Source organism: Argentina silus, assembly GCF_951799395.1.
Source record: "Argentina silus genome assembly, chromosome: 16".
Classification (NCBI taxonomy): domain Eukaryota; kingdom Metazoa; phylum Chordata; class Actinopteri; order Argentiniformes; family Argentinidae; genus Argentina; species Argentina silus.
The window spans coordinates 115,495-135,311 of record NC_139670.1 but is presented as its reverse complement, the minus strand read 5'-3'; the positions used below and the strand labels follow the sequence as shown (position 1 = coordinate 135,311).

Here is a 19,817-nt window from a genome sequence, read left to right as displayed (position 1 = left end):
ATCTATCGACATTCTCCGTCCCTCCTCTCAGTGATTGGCTGGCTCCTGCTCTGAGGGGCAGGTACTGCTGTAACCATTGGCCGCCTGGGGCAGGGGGGCGTGTCCATCCGCCACCACCTCCTTGGCGGTGGGCGGGGCCAGGGGCGGTCTCTGGGAGTGTGAGGAGGAGGAGCCAGAGTAGAGGCGGAGCGCCCCTCTGCTGATGAGGCAGAACCAGTAGAGCTGAGGGGCCATGAGGATGCCGGCCCCGAGGTTCACCTGCCAGGGCACGGCCAGGGGCACCAGGGGGAGGGGGAGGGAGGCGTACCTGGGGAAGGGAGGGGGTTAGACTGGACCACACTAGCAGCAGTTAAGGTACAAATGTCATCATCTTTACTCATTGTCAGTTTACTGTCCTGTCAGGTTGAGCTGTAGAATCCTCCCAGAAGAGAGAGAGAGAGGGAAGGAGGGGAGGGAGGGAAGGAGGGAGAAAGGGAGAAAGGGAGGGAGGGAGAGACATACCTGCCATAGGCGTAGTAGAGATAAGGGAAGAGCAGCACTCGACAGATGAAAAAAGTGATCAGCATAAGACCTCCGTTGACTTTGTGGAGGAGAGTGTGCTGCTGTTTATACTGAGGAAAGAGAGGGAGGGAGGGAGGTAGAGGTAGAGAGGGAGGGAGGTAGAGAGGGAGGGAGGGAGGGTGGGAGGGAGAGAGGGAGGGAGGGAGAGGTAGAGAGGGAGGGAGGTAGAGAGGGAGGGAGGGAGGGAGGTAGAGAGGGAGGGAGAGAGGGAGGGTGGGAGGGAGAGGTAGAGAGGGAGGGAGGGAGAGGTAGAGAGTGAGGGATAGAGAGGGAGGGAGAGGGAGGGAGGGAGGGAGAGGGAGGGAGGGAGGGAGAGGTAGAGAGGGAGGGAGGGAGAGAGGGAGGGTGGGAGGGAGAGGTAGAGAAGGAGGGAGGGAGAGAGAGGTAGAGAGTGAGGGATAGAGAGGGAGGGAGGGAGGGAGGTAGAGAGGGAGGGAGGGAGAGGTAGAGAGGGAGGGAGGGAGAGAGGGAGGGTGGGAGGGAGGGAGGGAGAGGTAGAGAGTGAGGGATAGAGAGGGAGGGAGGGAGGGAGGTAGAGAGGGAGGGAGGGAGAGGTAGAGAGGGAGGGAGGGAGAGAGGGAGGGTGGGAGGGAGAGGTAGAGAGGGAGGGATAGAGAGGGAGGGAGAGGTAGAGAGGGAGGGAGGGAGGGAGGGAGGGAGAGGTAGAGAGGGAGGGAGGGAGGGAGAGGTAGAGAGGGAGGGAGGGAGAGAGGGAGGGTGGGAGGGAGAGGTAGAGAAGGAGGGAGGGAGAGGTAGAGAGTGAGGGATAGAGAGGGAGGGAGGGAGGGAGGTAGAGAGGGAGGGAGGGAGAGGTAGAGAGGGAGGGAGGGAGAGAGGGAGGGTGGGAGGGAGAGGTAGAGAGGGAGGGATAGAGAGGGAGGGGTAGAGAGGCAGAGGTAGAGAGGGAGGGAGGAGGAAAGACAGAGAGAGAGAAAAATCAAGCAGTATAGGTTGGTGAAAGCAAGAAGTTAAAGTAGCTTTAACACTGACAGTAGAAATGGACCGGGTCGGGGTCAAGGGTCAGGGGTCAGGATGTTACCTGGATGAGGATCTTCCCCAGGCAGACAGACGGCGTGCTGAGCTCCGCCATCAACATCACGCCCTGGAAGTAGTCGCCCTTCTGACGCCAGAACTACACAGGAAACAGGAAACAGTCATCAGGAGCTGGTGAACACTGGTGAACATATCCAGTATGAAACAACCTGTCACTGTCACCTACAGACCACCACCTGTCACCTACAGACCACCTCACTGTCACCTACAGACCACCTCACTGTCACCTACAGACCACCACCTGTCACCTACAGACCACCTCACTGTCACCTACAGACCACCTCACTGTCACCTACAGACCACCACCTGTCACCTACAGACCACCACCTGTCACCTACAGACCATCACCTGTCACCTACAGACCACCACCTGTCACCTACAGTCCACCTCACTGTCACCTACAGACCACCACCTGTCACCTACAGACCACCTCACTGTCACCTACAGACCATCACCTGTCACCTACAGACCACCACCTGTCACCTACAGACCACCTCACTGTCACCTACAGACCACCACCTGTCACCTACAGACCATCTCACTGTCACCTACAGACCATCACCTGTCACCTACAGACCACCACCTGTCACCTACAGACCACCACCTGTCACCTACAGACCACCTCACTGTCACCTACAGACCACCACCTGTCACCTACAGACCACCTCACTGTCACCTACAGGCCACCACCTGTCACCTACAGACCACCAACTGTCACCTACAGACCACCACCTGTCACCTACAGACCACCACCTGTCACCTACAGACCATCTCACTGTCACCTACAGACCACCTCACTGTCACCTACAGACCACCACCTGTCACCTACAGACCATCTCACTGTCACCTACAGACCACCTCACTGTCACCTACAGACCACCACCTGTCACCTACAGACCACCACCTGTCACCTACAGACCATCACCTGTCACCTACAGACCACCACCTGTCACCTACAGACCACCACCTGTCACCATCTCATCACTCAGGACAGGAAGACAGAAAGAAACAAAACAAAAACACTGTGAGACATTCACTCACACACACACACACACACACACACACACACACTCACACTCCCACTCCCGATATAGCACGTTGATGACAGTTACCACGGAGACGGGGAAGCAGACGGTGACCATGGCGATGTGATGCAGCACCATGAGGAACTCGCAGCGCAGGAAGCTGGTGAGGGCGACGCCCAGGGGCCTGGCCCCGCCCTCCACCTGGTGACCTTTGACCCGGAGTTTGTACCAGTGGCACAGGAACATGGCGTAGAGGTCGTAGGCAAAGTACGGAACCGCAAACAGGATGTAAGCACTGGTCAGCCAATGTCTGGGGAGGGAGGGAAGGAGGGGGCAGGGTTTACTTCCTTTCACTTTATACACACACACACACACACACACACGATGATGAACAATCTGTTGAGTGTGAGAGGAAGGCCTGACTACACAGTCAGCTGCTTCCTGTCAGCGCTCCACAAAGGAGACAAGAGAGCATTCATACATAACCTCTACATAACCACTATATAACCTCTATATAACCACTACATTACCTCTACATAACCACTATATAACCTCTACATAACCTTAGGGTGAGTGTCTCCCTGCTCCTCATCCTTGTTGAACCACCTCTAGGCTCTGTGTCATCTTACTGTGGGACCCACGCAGTGACTGACTAGCCTAGCCTAGCCTAGCCTAGCCTAGCCTAGCCTTAGCTACAGTGACAGTGAGGTGAATGTGTGAACTCACTGGTCCTCCATGATGTCAACACAGGAAGAGGCGATGATGTAACCAGCCGAGGACGCCATGATGGCCTGAACGGACGACACCAACCTGAGGGAACCAATAGGAGAGCAGGACAGGTTAACTGCACCAGTGACATCATCATGTTTATCAACAGAAGCACCTGGCGTGGGAGGGAGAGGGGCATCTTGGGAATTGTAGGAATTTAATCAAACGGGCGATTCGGAACATCAGGACTGATCAGGGCATTCAAAGACAGATCTGGACTCAGAGGACGTTTTAAAATGACATTTTGTTGTGAATGTGTCGACTATTGAAGAATGAAAACAACAAATCCACTGGACTACAGGCTCACATTCCACTTTAACACAAAGACATGTTATGAATGTGATACCCAGCCAAGAATCACACTCAAACACACGCCCGCCCCCCCCCCCCCGCCCACCTGGCAGACAGGGTGACGGCGTCGGCCTCGCTCCAGCCCGGGCCCGGCAGGCTCCTCAGACAGCGTCTGGAGATGTAGAACAGACCGGGGAAGAAGACCGAGCCGGCTGCCAGGATGGTCAACATGGCTCCACGCTGGTGGACACAGCAGGGCCGCGGAGGCTGGCCTCTCTCTCTGTCTGCTCCTCTCTGGAGATATACACACACACACACACACACACACACACACACACACACACACACACACACACACACACACACACACACACACCTCAGCATCACACTCAGAGAGGAAGGGATGGGGTGAGTGGGAGGGAGGGGAGAGAGAGGGAGGGTTAGGGGGCTAGGGCTGCTGGGGGCTAGGGCTGCTGGGGGCTAGGGCTGCTGGGGGCTAGGGCTGCTGCTGGGGGCTAGCAGGCTAGCTAACCAGGCTAACTAACCCAGCTAACTAACCACGCTAACTCTCCAGGCTAACTAACCAGGCTAAATCTCCAGGCTAAATCTCCAGGCTAAATCTCCAGGCTAGCTAGACGCAGGGCGCTGTGTTGAAACCTCGAGCGCCAGACAGATTCTCTGACTTCCTGCTTGGTATCAACAGACGACGGCGAGTCAGCATGCTAACATGCTAACAACCCCCTACAGACAACACCCTACAGACCAGCACCCTACACACCCTATACACCAGCACCCTACAGACCAGCACCCTACACACCCTATACACCAGCACCCTACAGACCAGCACCCTACACACCCTATACACCAGCACCCTACAGACCAGCACCCTACACACCCTATACACCAGCACCCTACAGACCAGCACCATACAGACCCTACAGACCAGCACCCTACAGACCAGCACCCTACACACTCTACACACCCTACAGACCAGCACCCTACACACCCTACACACCCTACAGACCAGCACTCTACACACCCTACAGACCAACACCCTACACACTCTACACACCCTACAGACCAGCACCCTACATACCCTACACACCCTACAGACCAGCACTCTACACACCCTACAGACCAGCACCCTACACACTCTACACACCCTACAGACCAGCACCCTACAGACCAGCACCCTACATACCCTACACACCCTACAGACCAGCACTCTACACACCCTACAGACCAACACCCTACACACTCTACACACCCTACAGACCAGCACCCTACACACCCTACAGACCAGCACTCTACACACCCTACAGACCAACACCCTACACACTCTACACACCCTACAGACCAGCACCCTACACACCCTACGCACCCTACACACTCTACACACCCTACACACCAGCACCCTACAGACCCTACAGACCAGAACCCTACAGACCAGCACCCTACAGACCCTACACACCCTACAGACCAGAACCCTACAGACCAGCACCGTGGTTTGTTATCATTTAGCGAGATGTTTAAAACCGAAATAAAACTCCACTCACACCGTTAGGAATCTGATACCGATCTGCTGCTAGCTCAGTTAGCTTGCTATAAGTCTTAGCCAGCTAGGTAGCTAGCTACCGGCTAACACCCGGCTCAGGACCGGGGACGTTTACATGAGATCCGGTCAGCGGCCTGATCCCGTCCCGGAGAAAACGGTCAGCGAAGTCCCGGGTCTGTCCGCCTGGATGATCCACATGGTTTTATTCAGCCGAAATATGAAATCTCCGTTAATCCGAGAGAAGAGCTTCCAATGTCCCGCAGGTTAGCTAGCTACCATCGGTTAGCTAACGTTTTCCTTCTGAAAGCCCCCTGCCTGACACACACCGTCCTCGATCAGCTGGACCCCCGGACGGCTGGGGACGGAGAAGACATGTCGGATCTGACGGCTTCAACACTGACGCGACCACCAGTCAGACACCGAGCTGCCGCCGGGGTCACACGGCCAGACCACCGACGCGCTGCTGGACGGTGACGACAGCTCGACGTGCTGCTGTCCGACACACACACACACACACACACACACACACACACACACACACACACACACACACACACTCTAAAAGCCCACAGGCCTTCCTGCCCAATGATCCAAACAAGACCTCTAATGATGAGTGGTGATTAGACAGGCTGTCACATATCCCCTCTGTCTCTCTCTCTCTCCTCTCGGGTAGATGTGATGTGATGGTAGATGTGATGTGATGGTAGATGGGATGTGATGTGATGTGATGGTAGATGTGATGGTAGATGTGATGTGATGGTAGATGTGATGTGATGGTAGATGTGATGGTAGATGTGATGTGATGTGATGGTAGATGTGATGGTAGATGTGATGTGATGTGATGTGATGGTAGATGTGATGTGATGGTAGATGTGATGGTAGATGTGATGTGATGGTAGATGTGATGTGATGGTAGATGTGATGTGATAGTAGATGTGATGGTAGATGTGATGTGATGTGATGGTAGATGTGATGTGATGGTAGATGTGATGGTAGATGTGATGTGATGGTAGATGTGATGTGATGGTAGATGTGATGTGATGGTAGATGTGATGTGATGGTAGATGTGATGTGATAGTAGATGTGATGGTAGATGTGATGTGATGTGATGGTAGATGTGATGTGATGGTAGATGTGATGGTAGATGTGATGTGATGGTAGATGTGATGGTAGATGTGATGTGATGGTAGATGTGATGTGATAGTAGATGTGATGGTAGATGTGATGTGATGGTAGATGTGATGGTAGATGTGATGTGATGGTAGATGTGATAGTAGATGTGATGGTAGATGGGATGTGATGGTAGATGTGATGTGATAGTAGATGTGATGGTAGATGTGATGTGATGGTAGATGTGATGGTAGATGTGATGGTAGATGGGATGTGATGGTAGATGTGATGTGATGGTAGATGGGATGTGATGGTAGATGTGATGGTAGATGGGATGTGATGGTAGATGTGATGTGATGGTAGATGTGATGTGATGGTAGATGGGATGTGATGGTAGATGTGATGTGATGGTAGATGGTAATCGTAGGACACGACAGAAATAGAGACACATAATCAGACATCATCTCCTGTAAATCAGGGGCTTTAAAACAGTCTAATTCAGATGGAACACCAGGCTTCCTATTGGACCAGATGGATCCCAGGCTTCCTATTGGACCAGATGGATCTCAAGCTTCCTATTGGACCAGATGGATCCCAGGCTTCCTATTGGACCAGATGGATCCCAAGCTTCCTATTGGACCAGATGGACCCCAGGCTTCCTATTGGCTTTAAGACCAGATGTGTCCAGAATGAGGTCACCCCCCCCCCCTCCCTACCCAGCCTGGTGTTGGGTGGCATCCATCCTGATTAATATTAGTAAGGGTGTGGAGGGATTACTGAGCGCACACACACACACACACACACACACACACACAGCCAAACCTGATTACACAACTGAGGTCAAGGTTACAGGCTAGTCTCATATTCAACACACATATATATATATATATTTATATTTATCCTCTGTCTGTCTCTCTACTCATTAATGTATGTTTGAGTGTGTGACACAACCACCACATTTGTTTACTCCTTTTACTTTTAATAGTCAAAATTACAAAATAATAATAACATGATCTCTACTTCATCTACAAAACAATAACATCATATTCATGATCGTGGTTTTTAAGCATCAACAATTTTTTTGCTCTAACAACTGTTCATAGACATGCATACTGTTGAGAAATATAAAAATATAAATATAAATACATCCCGTTAATATTCTTAATGAATCCATGACTAAGATTTAAAATAGTTGAGAATAAAATAGTTAAAATGCAGTTTGAGTAGAATAAGGCGTTAAGATGTCCAGAGCTGTACAGGTTCCTAGTCAAGGTATCAGCATTATTCTACTTTCAGCTTAATGCAGGAAACCTAAAATAAGAACTTTATCAAATCACTAAGTTTCTCAACAGGAAGAACAAATGATAGTTATCTACGGATTCTGAGATAGACATTACCAACACTAAACCAGGAAGTAGCAGAGCAGACCAGGTGACCAGATGACAGGAGGGCCGGCCATCAGACGCATGCTGCCTTCATGTGATCACCTGTCATTAGACGAGATCTTCTATGGGTTGAAACTCTGGTCTTGTCTTTGAATGAGTTTCACAGTGGGATATTTCAGTTTCCTAGTTGGAGAACACATGAATGCACCATCAGTACCAGCTTCCTGGACAACCTCATCTTTACCTGACCTCTGACCATCCTTCCATCATGACATCATCATCACACATAAACCACCACTAGAGTCAAACAATCCAAGCCCCTCCTCCCCCTCCTCCTCCTCCTCCTCCTCCTCGTCCCTGGGTGGTGGGGCGCCGGTGTCTGAGGCGTGTTCAGGAGTGCTGTGAGCTGCTACACGTGGTGTCACATGTCTATGTCTAACGGAGGAGGTTACCACGGTGACGGGACTCTTAGTTACCTTGGTTACCATGACCAAAACAAATAAGACTATGGCAATGACAGATGCACACGCAAACAAAATGGCGGCGATTCATCTGAAATAAATCTACTTTTTTGTCTTCAAAAATATGAGTTCTAAACCATGTAGAACGAGGGGGCAGCAGCCCCCCCTGGTGGCCGGTGACTTCCTAACGGAGTGCAGGGTGGTAGCTGGCCTGCAGGGGGGGCTGGTGAGCTCAGTCCTCGATCTGGCTGAGAAGCGTCTCCTTCATTAGTTCAAATGGCCGCCGCCACCACCAGAGAGGAAGACAGATACAGCAACAGGAATCAAACATGTTGACACAGTATGTCATATCTGACCAACCCTGACCTCCGTCACTCCTGAACGCAACTCTGACCATCGCTTTCTCTTCTCTCTCCAGTTGTACCTTTCAGAAAATAACAGATAGGCTCCTCCCACCTCGCCATCACTACATAGACTCGACTCCTCTCCTCTCCTCTCCTCTCCTCTCCTCTCCTCTCCTCCCCCTGGAAGCTGCCCTGACTTACAGTATTTGCTGGTGCCCCCCCCTCCTCCCTCCCCCATGCTGGTTGGTGTGACAGATACATACAGACAGACAGAGAGAAGCAGTACCCAGGACTGATAAAAACGCGCGGGGGGGGGGGGGCGGGGGGGGCATGCTGGGACGACTTGCAGCGTCCATGTTTGTAGTCTTTAGTGTCATTGAATCAGCAAACAGCCACAACATATACACCCCCCCCCCAACCCCCCCCTCCCCCCTTCCTCCACACTGAGTTCAGGTCTACTGGGGGGCAGAGGCAAGGGTGTCCTGTGTGAGGCCAGCGAGGGAGGGGGGGGGTCCTAGCTATGAGACTGGGGGGGTCCTAGCTATGAGACTGAGGGGTCCTGGGGGGGTCCTAGCTATGAGACTGAGGGGTCCTGGGGGGGTCCTAGCTATGAGACTGGGGGGTCCTGGGGGGGTCCTAGCTATGAGACTGAGGGGTCCTGGGGGGGTCCTAGCTATGAGACTGGGGGGTCCTGGGAGGGCCCTAGCTATGAGACTGGGGGGTCCTGGGGGGGCCCTAGCTATGAGACTGGGGGGTCCTGGGGGGGTCCTAGCTATGAGACTGAGGGGTCCTGGGGGGGGTCCTAGCTATGAGACTGAGGGGTCCTGGGGGGGTCCTAGCTATGAGACTGAGGGGTCCTGGGGAGGCCCTAGCTATGAGACTGAGGGGTCCTGGGGGGGCCCTAGCTATGAGACTGAGGGGTCCTGGGGGGGCCCTAGCTATGAGACTGGGGGGGCTGAGGGGTTCTAGCTATGAGATTGGGGGGGCTGAGGGGTCCTAGCTTTGAGATTGGGGGGGCTGAGGGGTTCTAGCTTTGAGACTGGGGGGCAATGCTGGAGCAGTCTGACACCAGCAGGTCGACCACAGCATTCCCGCTGACGTAGACGGTGGGGGCGGTCACCATGTTGCCCAGGGAGATAGAGCCGCCGCCCCCCCCAGCCGAGGGGATGGGGGAGGGGGGAGGGGCGCTGCTGTGGGTGCCCATGTGACCCTGCAGCTGGGTAGGGGTCTTACAGTGCACCCCACAAAGCTGGCACACCAGCACCCCCCCGGACGCCCCCCCCCCGAACCCCCCCGCACCCTCCTTCCACTCCTGGCCGTGGTGCTTCTGGGCGTGGACGCGCAGGTAGGTCAGGGTGGTAAAACCTGCGGGGATAGGAGGAGGGGGGGGGAGGTTAGAAAGCGTCATAGGGAACAGTCTCTACAGCATCACTGCCCCCAAGCAGAAAAAATGTATACTTAAGTGTAATTAAAATCGATTTAATGAAACCCTGAAATATAAGTATGTGTTTCTATTGAAAGTACACATAATTTGTACTGATGTTGAACTTCCATATATTTATTGAGAATCTACTTGAATATATTTCTTATACCTGAGATTAACATTCTATTAATTGTCATAGTTACACGTGTTTTGAAAGTGTACTTTCATTTACTTTAATTTCCTCTCATTTGTAATTACGTAAGTATATACGTGTGTGTGTAGATATGAACTTAATGTTCTGTTATTTTCAATCCAATATACCTCCATATATACAGCAAAATTAAGAGACCACTCCAAATTTTTCTTAAATCAGCATCTCTACATGTATGGCAGCCATTCCATTCCAGTGTCTGTTCTAATACAGGCACACCTCATTCTACTTAATGAGGTACTGATTAGGTGATCACCTGAACCAAATCTTATTTAATGAGGAAAAGTATAAAAACCACTGCTGTGGTCATCACTATCCTCTTGCAATATGACCAGCTGGATGGCAACAACAGTGCTAGTAGTACCTCAAAAGTAATTGGAATAAAAAAATAACTATTGACCAAAAGAGTTGAAAAGAAAAGTTTTGAGTGAGGAAAAGAACGGTTGAATTCTGGCTTTACTGGCAGAGGGATACAGTGAGCGTCAGGTTGCTTCCATCCTTAAAATTTCAAAGACGGCGGTTCATAAGAACAAGGTCAAGCTGCAGACATTAGGGACAACAAAGCTACAGACCGGCAGAGGGCGAAAACGACTCTCCACTCACCGGGATGACCGCCAACTCATTCAAATGTCACTCAACAACCGTAGGATGACATCAAGTGACCTACAAAAAGAATGGCAAACGGCAGCTGGGGTGAAGTGCACGATGAGGACGGTTCGAAACAGGCTCCTAGGGGCAGGGCTGAAGTCGTGCAAAGCTAGAAAAAAGCCCTTCATCAAAGAGAAGCAAAGAAGAGCCAGAGGTTTGCAAAAGACCATAAGGATCGTAGAGGACTGGAGTAAGGTCATCTTCTCTGATGAGTCCAATTTTCAGCTTTGCCCAACACCTGGTCATCTAATGGTTAGACGGAGACCCGGAGAGGCCTACAAGCCACAGTGTCTCACACCTACTGTGAAATTTGGTGGAGGATCGGTGATGATTGGGGGTGCTTCAGCAAGACTGGAATCGGGCAGATTTGTCTTTGTGAAGGACGCATGAATCAAGCCACGTACAAAGTTGTCCTGGAAGAAAACTTGCTTCCTTCTGCTCTGACAATGTTCCCCAACTCTGAGGATTGTTTTTTCCAGCAGGACAATGCTCCATGCCACATAACCAGGTCAATCAAGGTGTGGATGGAAGACCACCAGATCAAGACCCTGTCATGGCCAGCCCAATCTCCGGACCTGAACCCCAATGAAAACCTCTGGAATGTGATCAAGAGGAAGATAGATGGTCACAGGCCATCAAACAAAGCCGAGCTGCTTGATTTTTTGCGCCAGGAGTGGCATAAAGTCACCCAACAGCAATGTGAAAGACTGGTGGAGAGCATGCCAAGACGCATGAAAGCTGTGATTGTAAATCAGGATTATTCCACCAAATATTGATTTCTGAACTCTTCTTAAGTTAAAACATTAGTATTGTGTCATCTAATCACATCACTAACCCTAACCCTAACCCTGACCATGACCATGACCATGACTGCAACATTAGGACCAAGAGAAGGTCAGAAGCCTGTGGGCCTCCTGATTGGCCTTCAGCCCTGTGTACCAATCAGAAGCCTATGACTAAAATTACATTCTAAGTGTGTTGTAAGTACATTTCAGATAATTAATATTTAAGTTTACTTATAATAACATTAAGAGGGGTCAATTAAACATATTTCAAGTACTTAATATGCTTAAAACCTACAGAATTTAAGTATATTAAATACAACTTTAGTACAATTTAAGCTGGGATATTTTAATATCAATTTATATACTTTAGTATAGTTAAACTCAAGTACACTAGAAATATAATAGTTGAGAATACTTTAAGTATATCTTTTTCAAGCCAATCAGAGATCAACTTACTGATGATCAAATGTTTGTGCCAATCCTCTTTTTAAACTTGCTTTTAATCTTTAACTATTTTTATTGTTGTTTTTACTGACTGTGCTTTAGTTTGACTTTTTATTTCTCGTTCTCTCCATGGAGTGTTTGAGTCCTCAGAAAATAATAATAATATTTTAACTAACATCTAGCAAACCCTTTCTACATCGTTACCCATCAAACATGGACTCCACAGATGGGAGTAACGTTGTAAACATGAACCATGTGTGTGAGACTCACTGCGCTTACATTGGTGTGTGTGTGTGTGTGTGTGTGTGTGTGAGACTCACTGCGGTTACAGAGGTGGCAGGCGTGGTGTTGTGATTGGTTGTGCACTCTCATGTGATCTGTGATGTAGGCGGCGGACAGCAGCTTGCCACAGATGTGACACGGGACCTTCTCCTCGTGGCGGATCATGTGAGCACGGAGGCGGTCACGTGTGGCGAAGCTCGACTCACACGTCTGGAACGAGAGAAGAGGAGGAAGATGATGATGATGATGATGATGATGATGATTATCAATACAGGGCAGTGAGGAGGAAGAGGAGGAGAAGGAGGAGGGAGAGGAGGAAGAGGAGGAGGAGGGACAGGAAGAGGAGGAGGAAGAGGAGGGGGAGGAAGCATCACCCCACAACCACAACCTCCATGCTAACCCACCAGATTGAGGGCCAGTCTGCCAGATGACCCTAACCCTGACCCTAACCCCGATCCTAACCCTGACCCCTAACCCCTAACCCTAATCCTAACCCCTAACCCTAACCCCTAACCCTGATCCTAACCCTGACCCTAATCCCTATATATCAAGATGGCGCCTCCTACGGCTGCCACGGTATGTTGGTGCACTTCTTTGTTTGTTTTTAGTCTAATTTTGTAACAGGGACTCAACACCTCTGATTTATGTCCCAACTTTCTCGCCTCATCTGTGGATTTACTGGACATTCTGGTCAAAGGTGCTCTGGCCCCTGGCCAAGCAGTGAGACGGAGACGGAGAGGCTAATTGAATCTACACTGGACTCCGCTGTACAGCTGCCCGGCTTCCAGTTGTTACGGGCAGATCGTGACACGATTTCTTCATGCAAAACGAAAGGAGGTGGGATCTGTTTCTATATAAATCAACGCTGGTGCAACAACGTGAAAGTGATTTTGCAAACTTGTTCTCCTGACCTGGAATCATTTTTCATCACCTACTTCTTTTATATTGGCTGGAGTTTACATCCCTCCGCAAGCTGACGTGAAAGTGGCTCAACGTCAACTCACCGACCAAATATTAGGAGTGGAGAGAAGGAGAGAGAACACGTATTCCCCAGTTATTGTCCCAGTATTGGGGACTTTAACAAGGGCAACTTAACTCACAAACTCCCTAAATATAAACAGTTAATCAAATGCCCGACCAGGGAGGAGAAGATTTTGGATCACCGTTACAGCTGTGTGGACATCTAAGAATTGGAGCAGCAGAGAAGCAGTGGAGGAGCTGTGTGACTGCCTCGACATCACAGACTGGGACATGTTTAGGACTGCTTCTAACAGCCTGGACGAATACACAGAGTCTGTGACATCATACATCAGCTTCTGTGAGGACAGATGTATTCCAACACGCACCAGGGTGAGTTACAACAATGACAAGCCCTGGTTCACAGCAAGAGTCAAACAGCTTCATTTGGAGAAGGAGAGGGCTTTCAGGAGTGGAGACAAGGAAAGGTTTAGACTGGCTAAGTACACGTTTGGCAAGGAGATTAAGGAGGCCAGATGACAGTACTCAAAGAAGCTGGAACAACAGTTTGCAGCCAACGACTCCTCGTCAGTCTGGAAAGGCCTTTCGAGTGATCAGACTGCAAAACCAAATCCCCCCACTCTATGGATGACCTCAGACTTGCAAATGACCTGAATGACTTCTACTGTAGATTCGACAGACAATGGAGCAGTCCTGACTCTGACCCACACAACCAACCCTCCCCCACAGCTATCACACCTCTCCTTCCCAGCCTGGACAGACCTCTACGGCCCCCTTCCCCCCTGTCGCACCTCTCTCCATCCAGGAGAGAGACGTCAACAAACTGTTAAAGAAACAGAACCCCTGCAAGGCAGCTGGACCAGACGCTGTCTCCCCCTCCACACTGAAGCACTGTGCAGACCAGCTGTCTCTAGTGTTTAAGGACATCTTTAACACCTCACTGGTTGAATGCATGGTACCTGCCTGCTCCAAAACATCCACCATCATCCCAGTTCCCAAAAAGCAGAGGATCACAGGCCTTAATGACTACAGACCAGTCGCCCTAACCTCTGTGGTAATGAAGACCTTTGAGCGCCTCGTGCTCACCCACCTCAGGGCCATCACCTCCTGAACCCACTGCAGTTCACCTACAGAGCCAACAGGTCTGTAGACGACGCAGTCAACATGGGACTTCACTTCATCCTCCAGCACCTAGACTCCCCCGGCACCTACGCCAGGATCCTGTTTGTGGACTTCAGCGCTGCATTCAACACCATCGCCCCAGCCCTCCTCCAGGACAAGCTATCCCAGCTGAGCGTGCCTGAGCCCACCTGCAGGTGGATCACTGACTTCCTGACAGACAGGAAGCAGCAGGTGCGGCTGGGCAAGCTTGTCTTGGAGCCTCGGACCATCAGCACCGGAGCCCCACAAGGCTGTGTGCTTTCCCCCTACCTCTCACTGACTCTGAGCCCCTCTGGGACTCCCCCCCCCACCCTGTCACACACACAATGCACTGACAGTGTAATTTGTAATTTATAATTATTTAAACTTATTCTAATTTATAGTGACATGCCCCATAACCATTTCACAGCCTCTAGCCTCATTGCCACTTAGTCTCACACAGTCTATCAGATGTATTGTTCTGCTGCTCTTTTTTGTAAATTTGTTATTGCTATTTTTTTTCATATTTTGCTATTTTGTAAATTTCTTGTCAATATTTGCTATTTGTTTTTTATGTCCATGCACCAACCTCACCAAGTCAATTTCCTGTATGTGCAAATATATTTAAAAGAATAAAAGAATTCTGATTCTGATTCTAACCCTGATCATAACCCTGATCGTAACCTTGACCCTAACCCCTAACCCTGATCCCAACCCTGACCCTGATCCTGATCCTAACCCTCAGGGTCAGGGTTAGGGACAGGGTCAGAGTTAACCCGACACATGTAAAAGCTACGCATCTTTGGCTGCCAGGGTGTCCTGAAAGCTGTGTGTGTGAATGTGTGTTCGGTGTGTGTGTGTGTGAGTGTGATTGTGTGTGTTTAGGATATAAAGTAGCACAAACATCAAGTACCGAACACTTGAAGGGGCGTTCTGATGAGTGGACTTGGCGGACATGACTGTTGAGATGGTCCGGTCTGAGGAGAGAGGGGAGGAGCCATTAGACAGCATTAGAACGGTTAAATTAAAGCACAAACTGAGTGCTAAATAATGGTCACCTGTCTGGTCTGGTCTGATCTGGTCTGGTCTGGTCTGGTCTGGTCTGGTCAGGGTCAGGGTCAGGGTCAGGGTCAGGGTCTGGTCTGGTCTGGTCTGGTCAGGGTCAGGGTCTGGTCTGGTCTGGTCTGGTCTGGTCTGGCTCTGGGTCAGGGTCAGGTCTGGTCTGGTCTAGTCTGGTCAGGTCTGGCTCTGGGTCAGGGTCAGGTCAGGGTCAGGGTCTGGTTCTGTCTCTAGGTCTGGGTCCGAGGCTGGTCCTGTGCCTGGGTCTAGGTCTGTCTCTCCTAGGTCTGGGTCTGGTACTAGGTTTGGGCCTAGTTGTGGTTCTGACCTGGAGAAGGCCTTGGCACAGTGGGGGCAGACGTAGGGCTTCTCCACCCCCCCCTGGTGGGAGCGGACATGATGACTCATCCTGTCCTTCCTCTTGAACCTCTGCTGGCAGACGGGGCAGGAGAAGGGCTTCTCGTCAGAGTGGGACAGGCGGTGGCGGTTCAGGTGGTACACGTCTCTGAACGCCTTCCCACACGTGTCACATGCATGGTTCTTCCTCACCGGGGTGGGGGCCGAGTTGGCTGGCCTCTGGGGGGGGGGGGAGACACACTTACAGTACAGAGATGCTGCTAGTGGATCAGCCCAGGTCAGACACCAGGGGAGGCTGGCGGAGGGTAGAAATTAGAGGACGGGCTCATTGTAATGCATGGAATGGAATGAGGAATGGTATCAAACATGTTCCTTATTCCGTTCCATGCATTACAATGAGCCCGTCCTCTGATTTCTACCTCCACCATCCTCCCGCCATAGACAGACTTGTTTCCTGATTGTACAACATGCAGAAACGTCTCTAACTTTCATCATCCCCCTGTACTGCTGTTCTATCTTCTACTACCGCAACCCAACGAGCACATAGCCTTCTGACTGCTACACACTGCTGCTCACGCCTAGCCGCTAACAGGCCCTGCTGGCGTCATACTGTGCAGTTAGCGACAAACATAGTGAGGAATCATTGTCTGGAACTCAAACATTTGTTTACGGGAATTGGTTCAATTAGGCTGCTGCCTGTCTGCTATGGGACGATCTAGTATGACATCCTGGCTTTTTAAGTATGCTACAGTTTGGTTTACTCATTTTAAGTATCCTATATGTCGTTATCTTGCCGTTGGGTCACACCATGCAGAGGAACCAGAGTCAGACGATTGTTTATGACATCATCATCACCTGACCCACCTGTACTGTCGCCCCGGCGCCCGCCGCCATGACGACAGCAGCAGGAGGAGGAGCATGGGGGTTTATGCTAGCCGCTACGCTCGCCATGGCAACGCCTTCGCCCTCCTGACTACACGCCAGCGTGCTCTGCGGGGGGAGAGGGGGAGGGATGGAGAGGTGGAGGAGGGAGAGGGGGACCGTGTGCCTCTCCGCCCTCCCCCCGGCCCCTCCCCCCCCCTGCTGCTGTGGCGGGGCTGTGCCGGCCACGCCCTCCTTAGGCCCCTCCTCCTGCGGGCGGCTGGCTCCGCCCCCCTTCATGCGTACCCCTGTGTGGACTGACTGGTGACGCCGGAGGTTGTAGTTGTTCTTGAACTGTTTACTGCAGATGGAGCAGACATGAGGCACCCGGGAGGGGCGGGCCGCAGGCTTCACTGTGGGGGGGGGGGGGGGGGGGGCAGAGAGAGGGGGGGGGGAGAGAGGGGGAGGAAAGACGGGGGGTGGGGTGGGGGGGAGGAGAGAGAGGGGGTAGGGGGGGAAGAGGGGGGTGGGGGGGGAGAGAGGGGGGTTAGGGTTAGTGTCTCGGGTTCATGTTTGCTGAGGTGATTGAACAGGAACAGATCAGCGTGACTATCAGAAGGGGGCGGGGCGTCATGCTCACCGGGTTGAGGTTCCTCGTTCAGCGCCGCCGTGTCCACCGTGGAGGGGGGCGGGGCAATGTGCTCGGTGGGCGGGGTCTGGGGGGAGGCCGTGTGGACCTGTATGAGCTCTGATTGGAGGGTTCCCTCCACTTGGCTCTGGGTGGGCGTGGTCTGCAGGAACAAACACACGGCCATCACGTCTCTCCTCCTGACCAGGACACCAGCAGGCAGGACACACACTAGAGAGGGAGTTAATTACAACGACTTACCTGGAAGAGAAAATTGCTCCAAGCAGCATCCATTTTCCAGCAAAGCGAGGAGAGTCAGCTGTGATCCTGATCCTGGTCCTACAGCTCCGTGGTCATGGTCCCGTAGAGGAGGACCCCCAGCAACCAAACACTGCTCAGAACATCTACTGTACAAATACTGACTCTCATACAAGCGTTAGAGCAATTAACATCCCGCAGGCGTCTGACCGGGCCGGGCTGGCGGGGTGGACCGGGCCGGGCCGGGCCGGGCCGAGCCGGGACGGGTGTCTCTCTCTCTCTCTCTTTACTTTCTAACTTTAATTCCTGAAACAGGATTTAAACCCAACAACGGCCCGTCTGCGCACTAAATCTCTTATTTCTACAGCCGTAGACATATACAGAAAAAGGTCTTATTAAATTCAATTAATGCATTTGACGCGTCGTGATCAGAACTCTGATCAGGGTTCTATTAAACACATTTGTACAGAAACAGTTCAGGATTTTCATTTAGAATCTATTTTCCGCTTCGCCAGGAGGCCTCTGGCTGGGAGTCGAAGCCTCGGTGTTGATTCAGGCCCTGACCCCGGCGGAGAGCAGCCTATCCCGGCCGCAGCCCGCCGCTCCACCTCGGCGCTTCAACGAGGACGATGTCATCTTTCTTTTTTTATCGCTCGCTCTCCCTCCTCCCTCCCTGTCTGTTTCTTCCTTTTCTTTTTTAATTCTCTTTCTTCTCCCCCTCCTCTCCTCTCCTCTCCGCCGCTCCGCTGTCCCCGTCGCTCTTAAAGGGATACCAGTTTCTCTCCGGACACCCCTTTATTTCCTCCTCCTCCTCCCGAGGTCTCGGCCGACAGAAACTGTTGCCACTACCGTGTTTTTCACCCCGGTCAGAAATAGCTCTCTCCCGGTGCTAAATGCAGCCACACCGCGGCCACCGCGTATTAGGAAACACCGAGAATAACGAGTCGTTAACGGCGACGGCGACTAGCGCATCTTAAAGGGTACGGCGCAGGGCCGAGGCTCGGTGATGTCAGAGACCGACTAGAACAACAACCACGGTCAGACCCGGGCGGACCGGGACCGCTCCGAGGTTCCGTTAAATCTGGAAATAACGCAAAGACGTTTCAATCAATCAGGGAATAAACGTCACTTCTATGGCGTGAGCGCACGTTACACAAAACACGTTTTATAAAAGAAGAAATGTACACAGAATCACATATGTTGATATCAATTTATTCTTTTTTAAATTCATTTTCTTTCACCCTCTTTAGTTCAACCCATTTTCAAAGACCCCTTTTTCTTTTCCCTCGAGCTCGGAATGGCTGGATTTTAATATTTAATAAGTGTTACTGAGAATGTCCCTTCAACAACAGGAGAAGACTGTCAACCCACAACCAGAACCACAACCTAACCCAGTCTGACCCAACAGGACCAGAGCTCTGATCAGGACCAGAGGAACCCTCAGACATGTGGACCCGCTCCCACTGAAAACTCTGAGAACACACCTGTCTGTCTGTCTCTGTCTGTCTGCCTGTCTGTCTGCCTGTCTCTCTGTCTGCCTGCCTGTCTCTCTGTCTGTCTCTCTGTCTGTCTGTCTGTCTGTCTCCAGCATTAGAGGCGTAGATGGATGTACATGTTGTCAGGCTCTAGCCAATAGGCTGTCAGAATACAGACCAGGCTAGCCAATTGGCTGCTAGAGGGTTACTCAGCTCCTCCCAGAGCCCCGTCCTTCCTGGCGCTGCGTAGGGGGCGGAGCCAGGCCTCAGCAGACACCATGTTGGGACCCATAAAGAAAACAAAAAAAACAACATAATCCATCGAATTCATCCAGATGATAATCTCCATTAAGAAGAGGCAGGCTCATGTGACCGGACATTTCTCCTTCCTGTTCCTGTTCAGCGGGGTCAGGGGTCAAAAGTGTTTTTAAAATGCAATACATTTGTTTTGTCTACAAAAGTGTCAATATAACTAGAGACAGAATATCGCTGCTCCCACACGGACAGGCATGGGTTGGGATTAATTGTCACATATTCATAACCACACATCATACCCACAATGCAACATGTTTTATCTTCTATTTTTCTTTTCTTTTACTTTTTCTTTTAACCAGATTGTGAAAAAATGTGTACATGATTACAACAACAATGATATCAGGATTAGTAATATTAATATCCACACTTATAGAAAATGCATTTCGCTTTTTGCTCTAAA

General features: G+C 51.2%; 2 protein-coding genes across 3 annotated transcripts; both read right to left on the bottom strand.

Annotated features, from left to right (window-relative positions):
* Window position 1: 1 nt before the first annotated feature.
* LOC310817013 (ceramide synthase-like) lies at window positions 2-4,106 on the bottom strand. Its single transcript, XM_083687411.1, has 6 exons — window positions 3,805-4,106; window positions 3,366-3,449; window positions 2,727-2,949; window positions 1,601-1,693; window positions 502-611; window positions 2-307 (listed from the first exon to the last, which is right to left on the bottom strand). The coding sequence occupies exons 1-6, from the start codon at window positions 4,080-4,082 to the stop codon at window positions 28-30; spliced, it is 1,068 nt and encodes a 355-aa protein (XP_083543537.1). The 5' UTR covers window positions 4,083-4,106; the 3' UTR covers window positions 2-27.
* A 5,182-nt stretch (window positions 4,107-9,288) lies between these two features.
* On the bottom strand, window positions 9,289-18,365 carry mazb (MYC-associated zinc finger protein b (purine-binding transcription factor)). 2 transcript variants are annotated; one of them, XM_083687091.1, is made up of 7 exons: window positions 17,631-18,365; window positions 17,382-17,532; window positions 16,745-17,154; window positions 15,852-16,099; window positions 15,369-15,441; window positions 12,385-12,556; window positions 9,289-9,918 (listed from the first exon to the last, which is right to left on the bottom strand). In XM_083687091.1, the coding sequence occupies exons 1-7, from the start codon at window positions 17,661-17,663 to the stop codon at window positions 9,581-9,583; spliced, it is 1,425 nt and encodes a 474-aa protein (XP_083543217.1). In that variant the 5' UTR covers window positions 17,664-18,365; the 3' UTR covers window positions 9,289-9,580. The 2 variants fall into 2 exon arrangements, with proteins under 2 accessions (XP_083543217.1, XP_083543218.1); XM_083687092.1 differs by having other exon boundaries at window positions 9,293-9,918; window positions 15,378-15,441.
* Between the last annotated feature and the right edge of the window lie 1,452 nt (window positions 18,366-19,817).

Coding starts and splice junctions, on each gene's coding strand:
- LOC310817013 (XM_083687411.1), bottom strand. CDS start 4,082: ATGCTGAGGTGTGTGTGTGTGTGTGTGTGTGTGTGTGTGTGTGTGTGT. Junction 2,950..3,365: donor GTTGACATCATGGAGGACCA/GTGAGTTCACAC, acceptor CTCCCTCCCCAG/ACATTGGCTGACCAGTGCTT. Junction 612..1,600: donor TGGGGAAGATCCTCATCCAG/GTAACATCCTGA, acceptor CTCTTTCCTCAG/TATAAACAGCAGCACACTCT.
- mazb (XM_083687091.1), bottom strand. CDS start 17,663: ATGGATGCTGCTTGGAGCAATTTTCTCTTCCAG. Junction 16,100..16,744: donor GCGCCGGGGCGACAGTACAG/GTGGGTCAGGTG, acceptor CCCCCCCCCCAG/AGGCCAGCCAACTCGGCCCC. Junction 15,442..15,851: donor TGTGCCAAGGCCTTCTCCAG/GTCAGAACCACA, acceptor CTCTCTCCTCAG/ACCGGACCATCTCAACAGTC.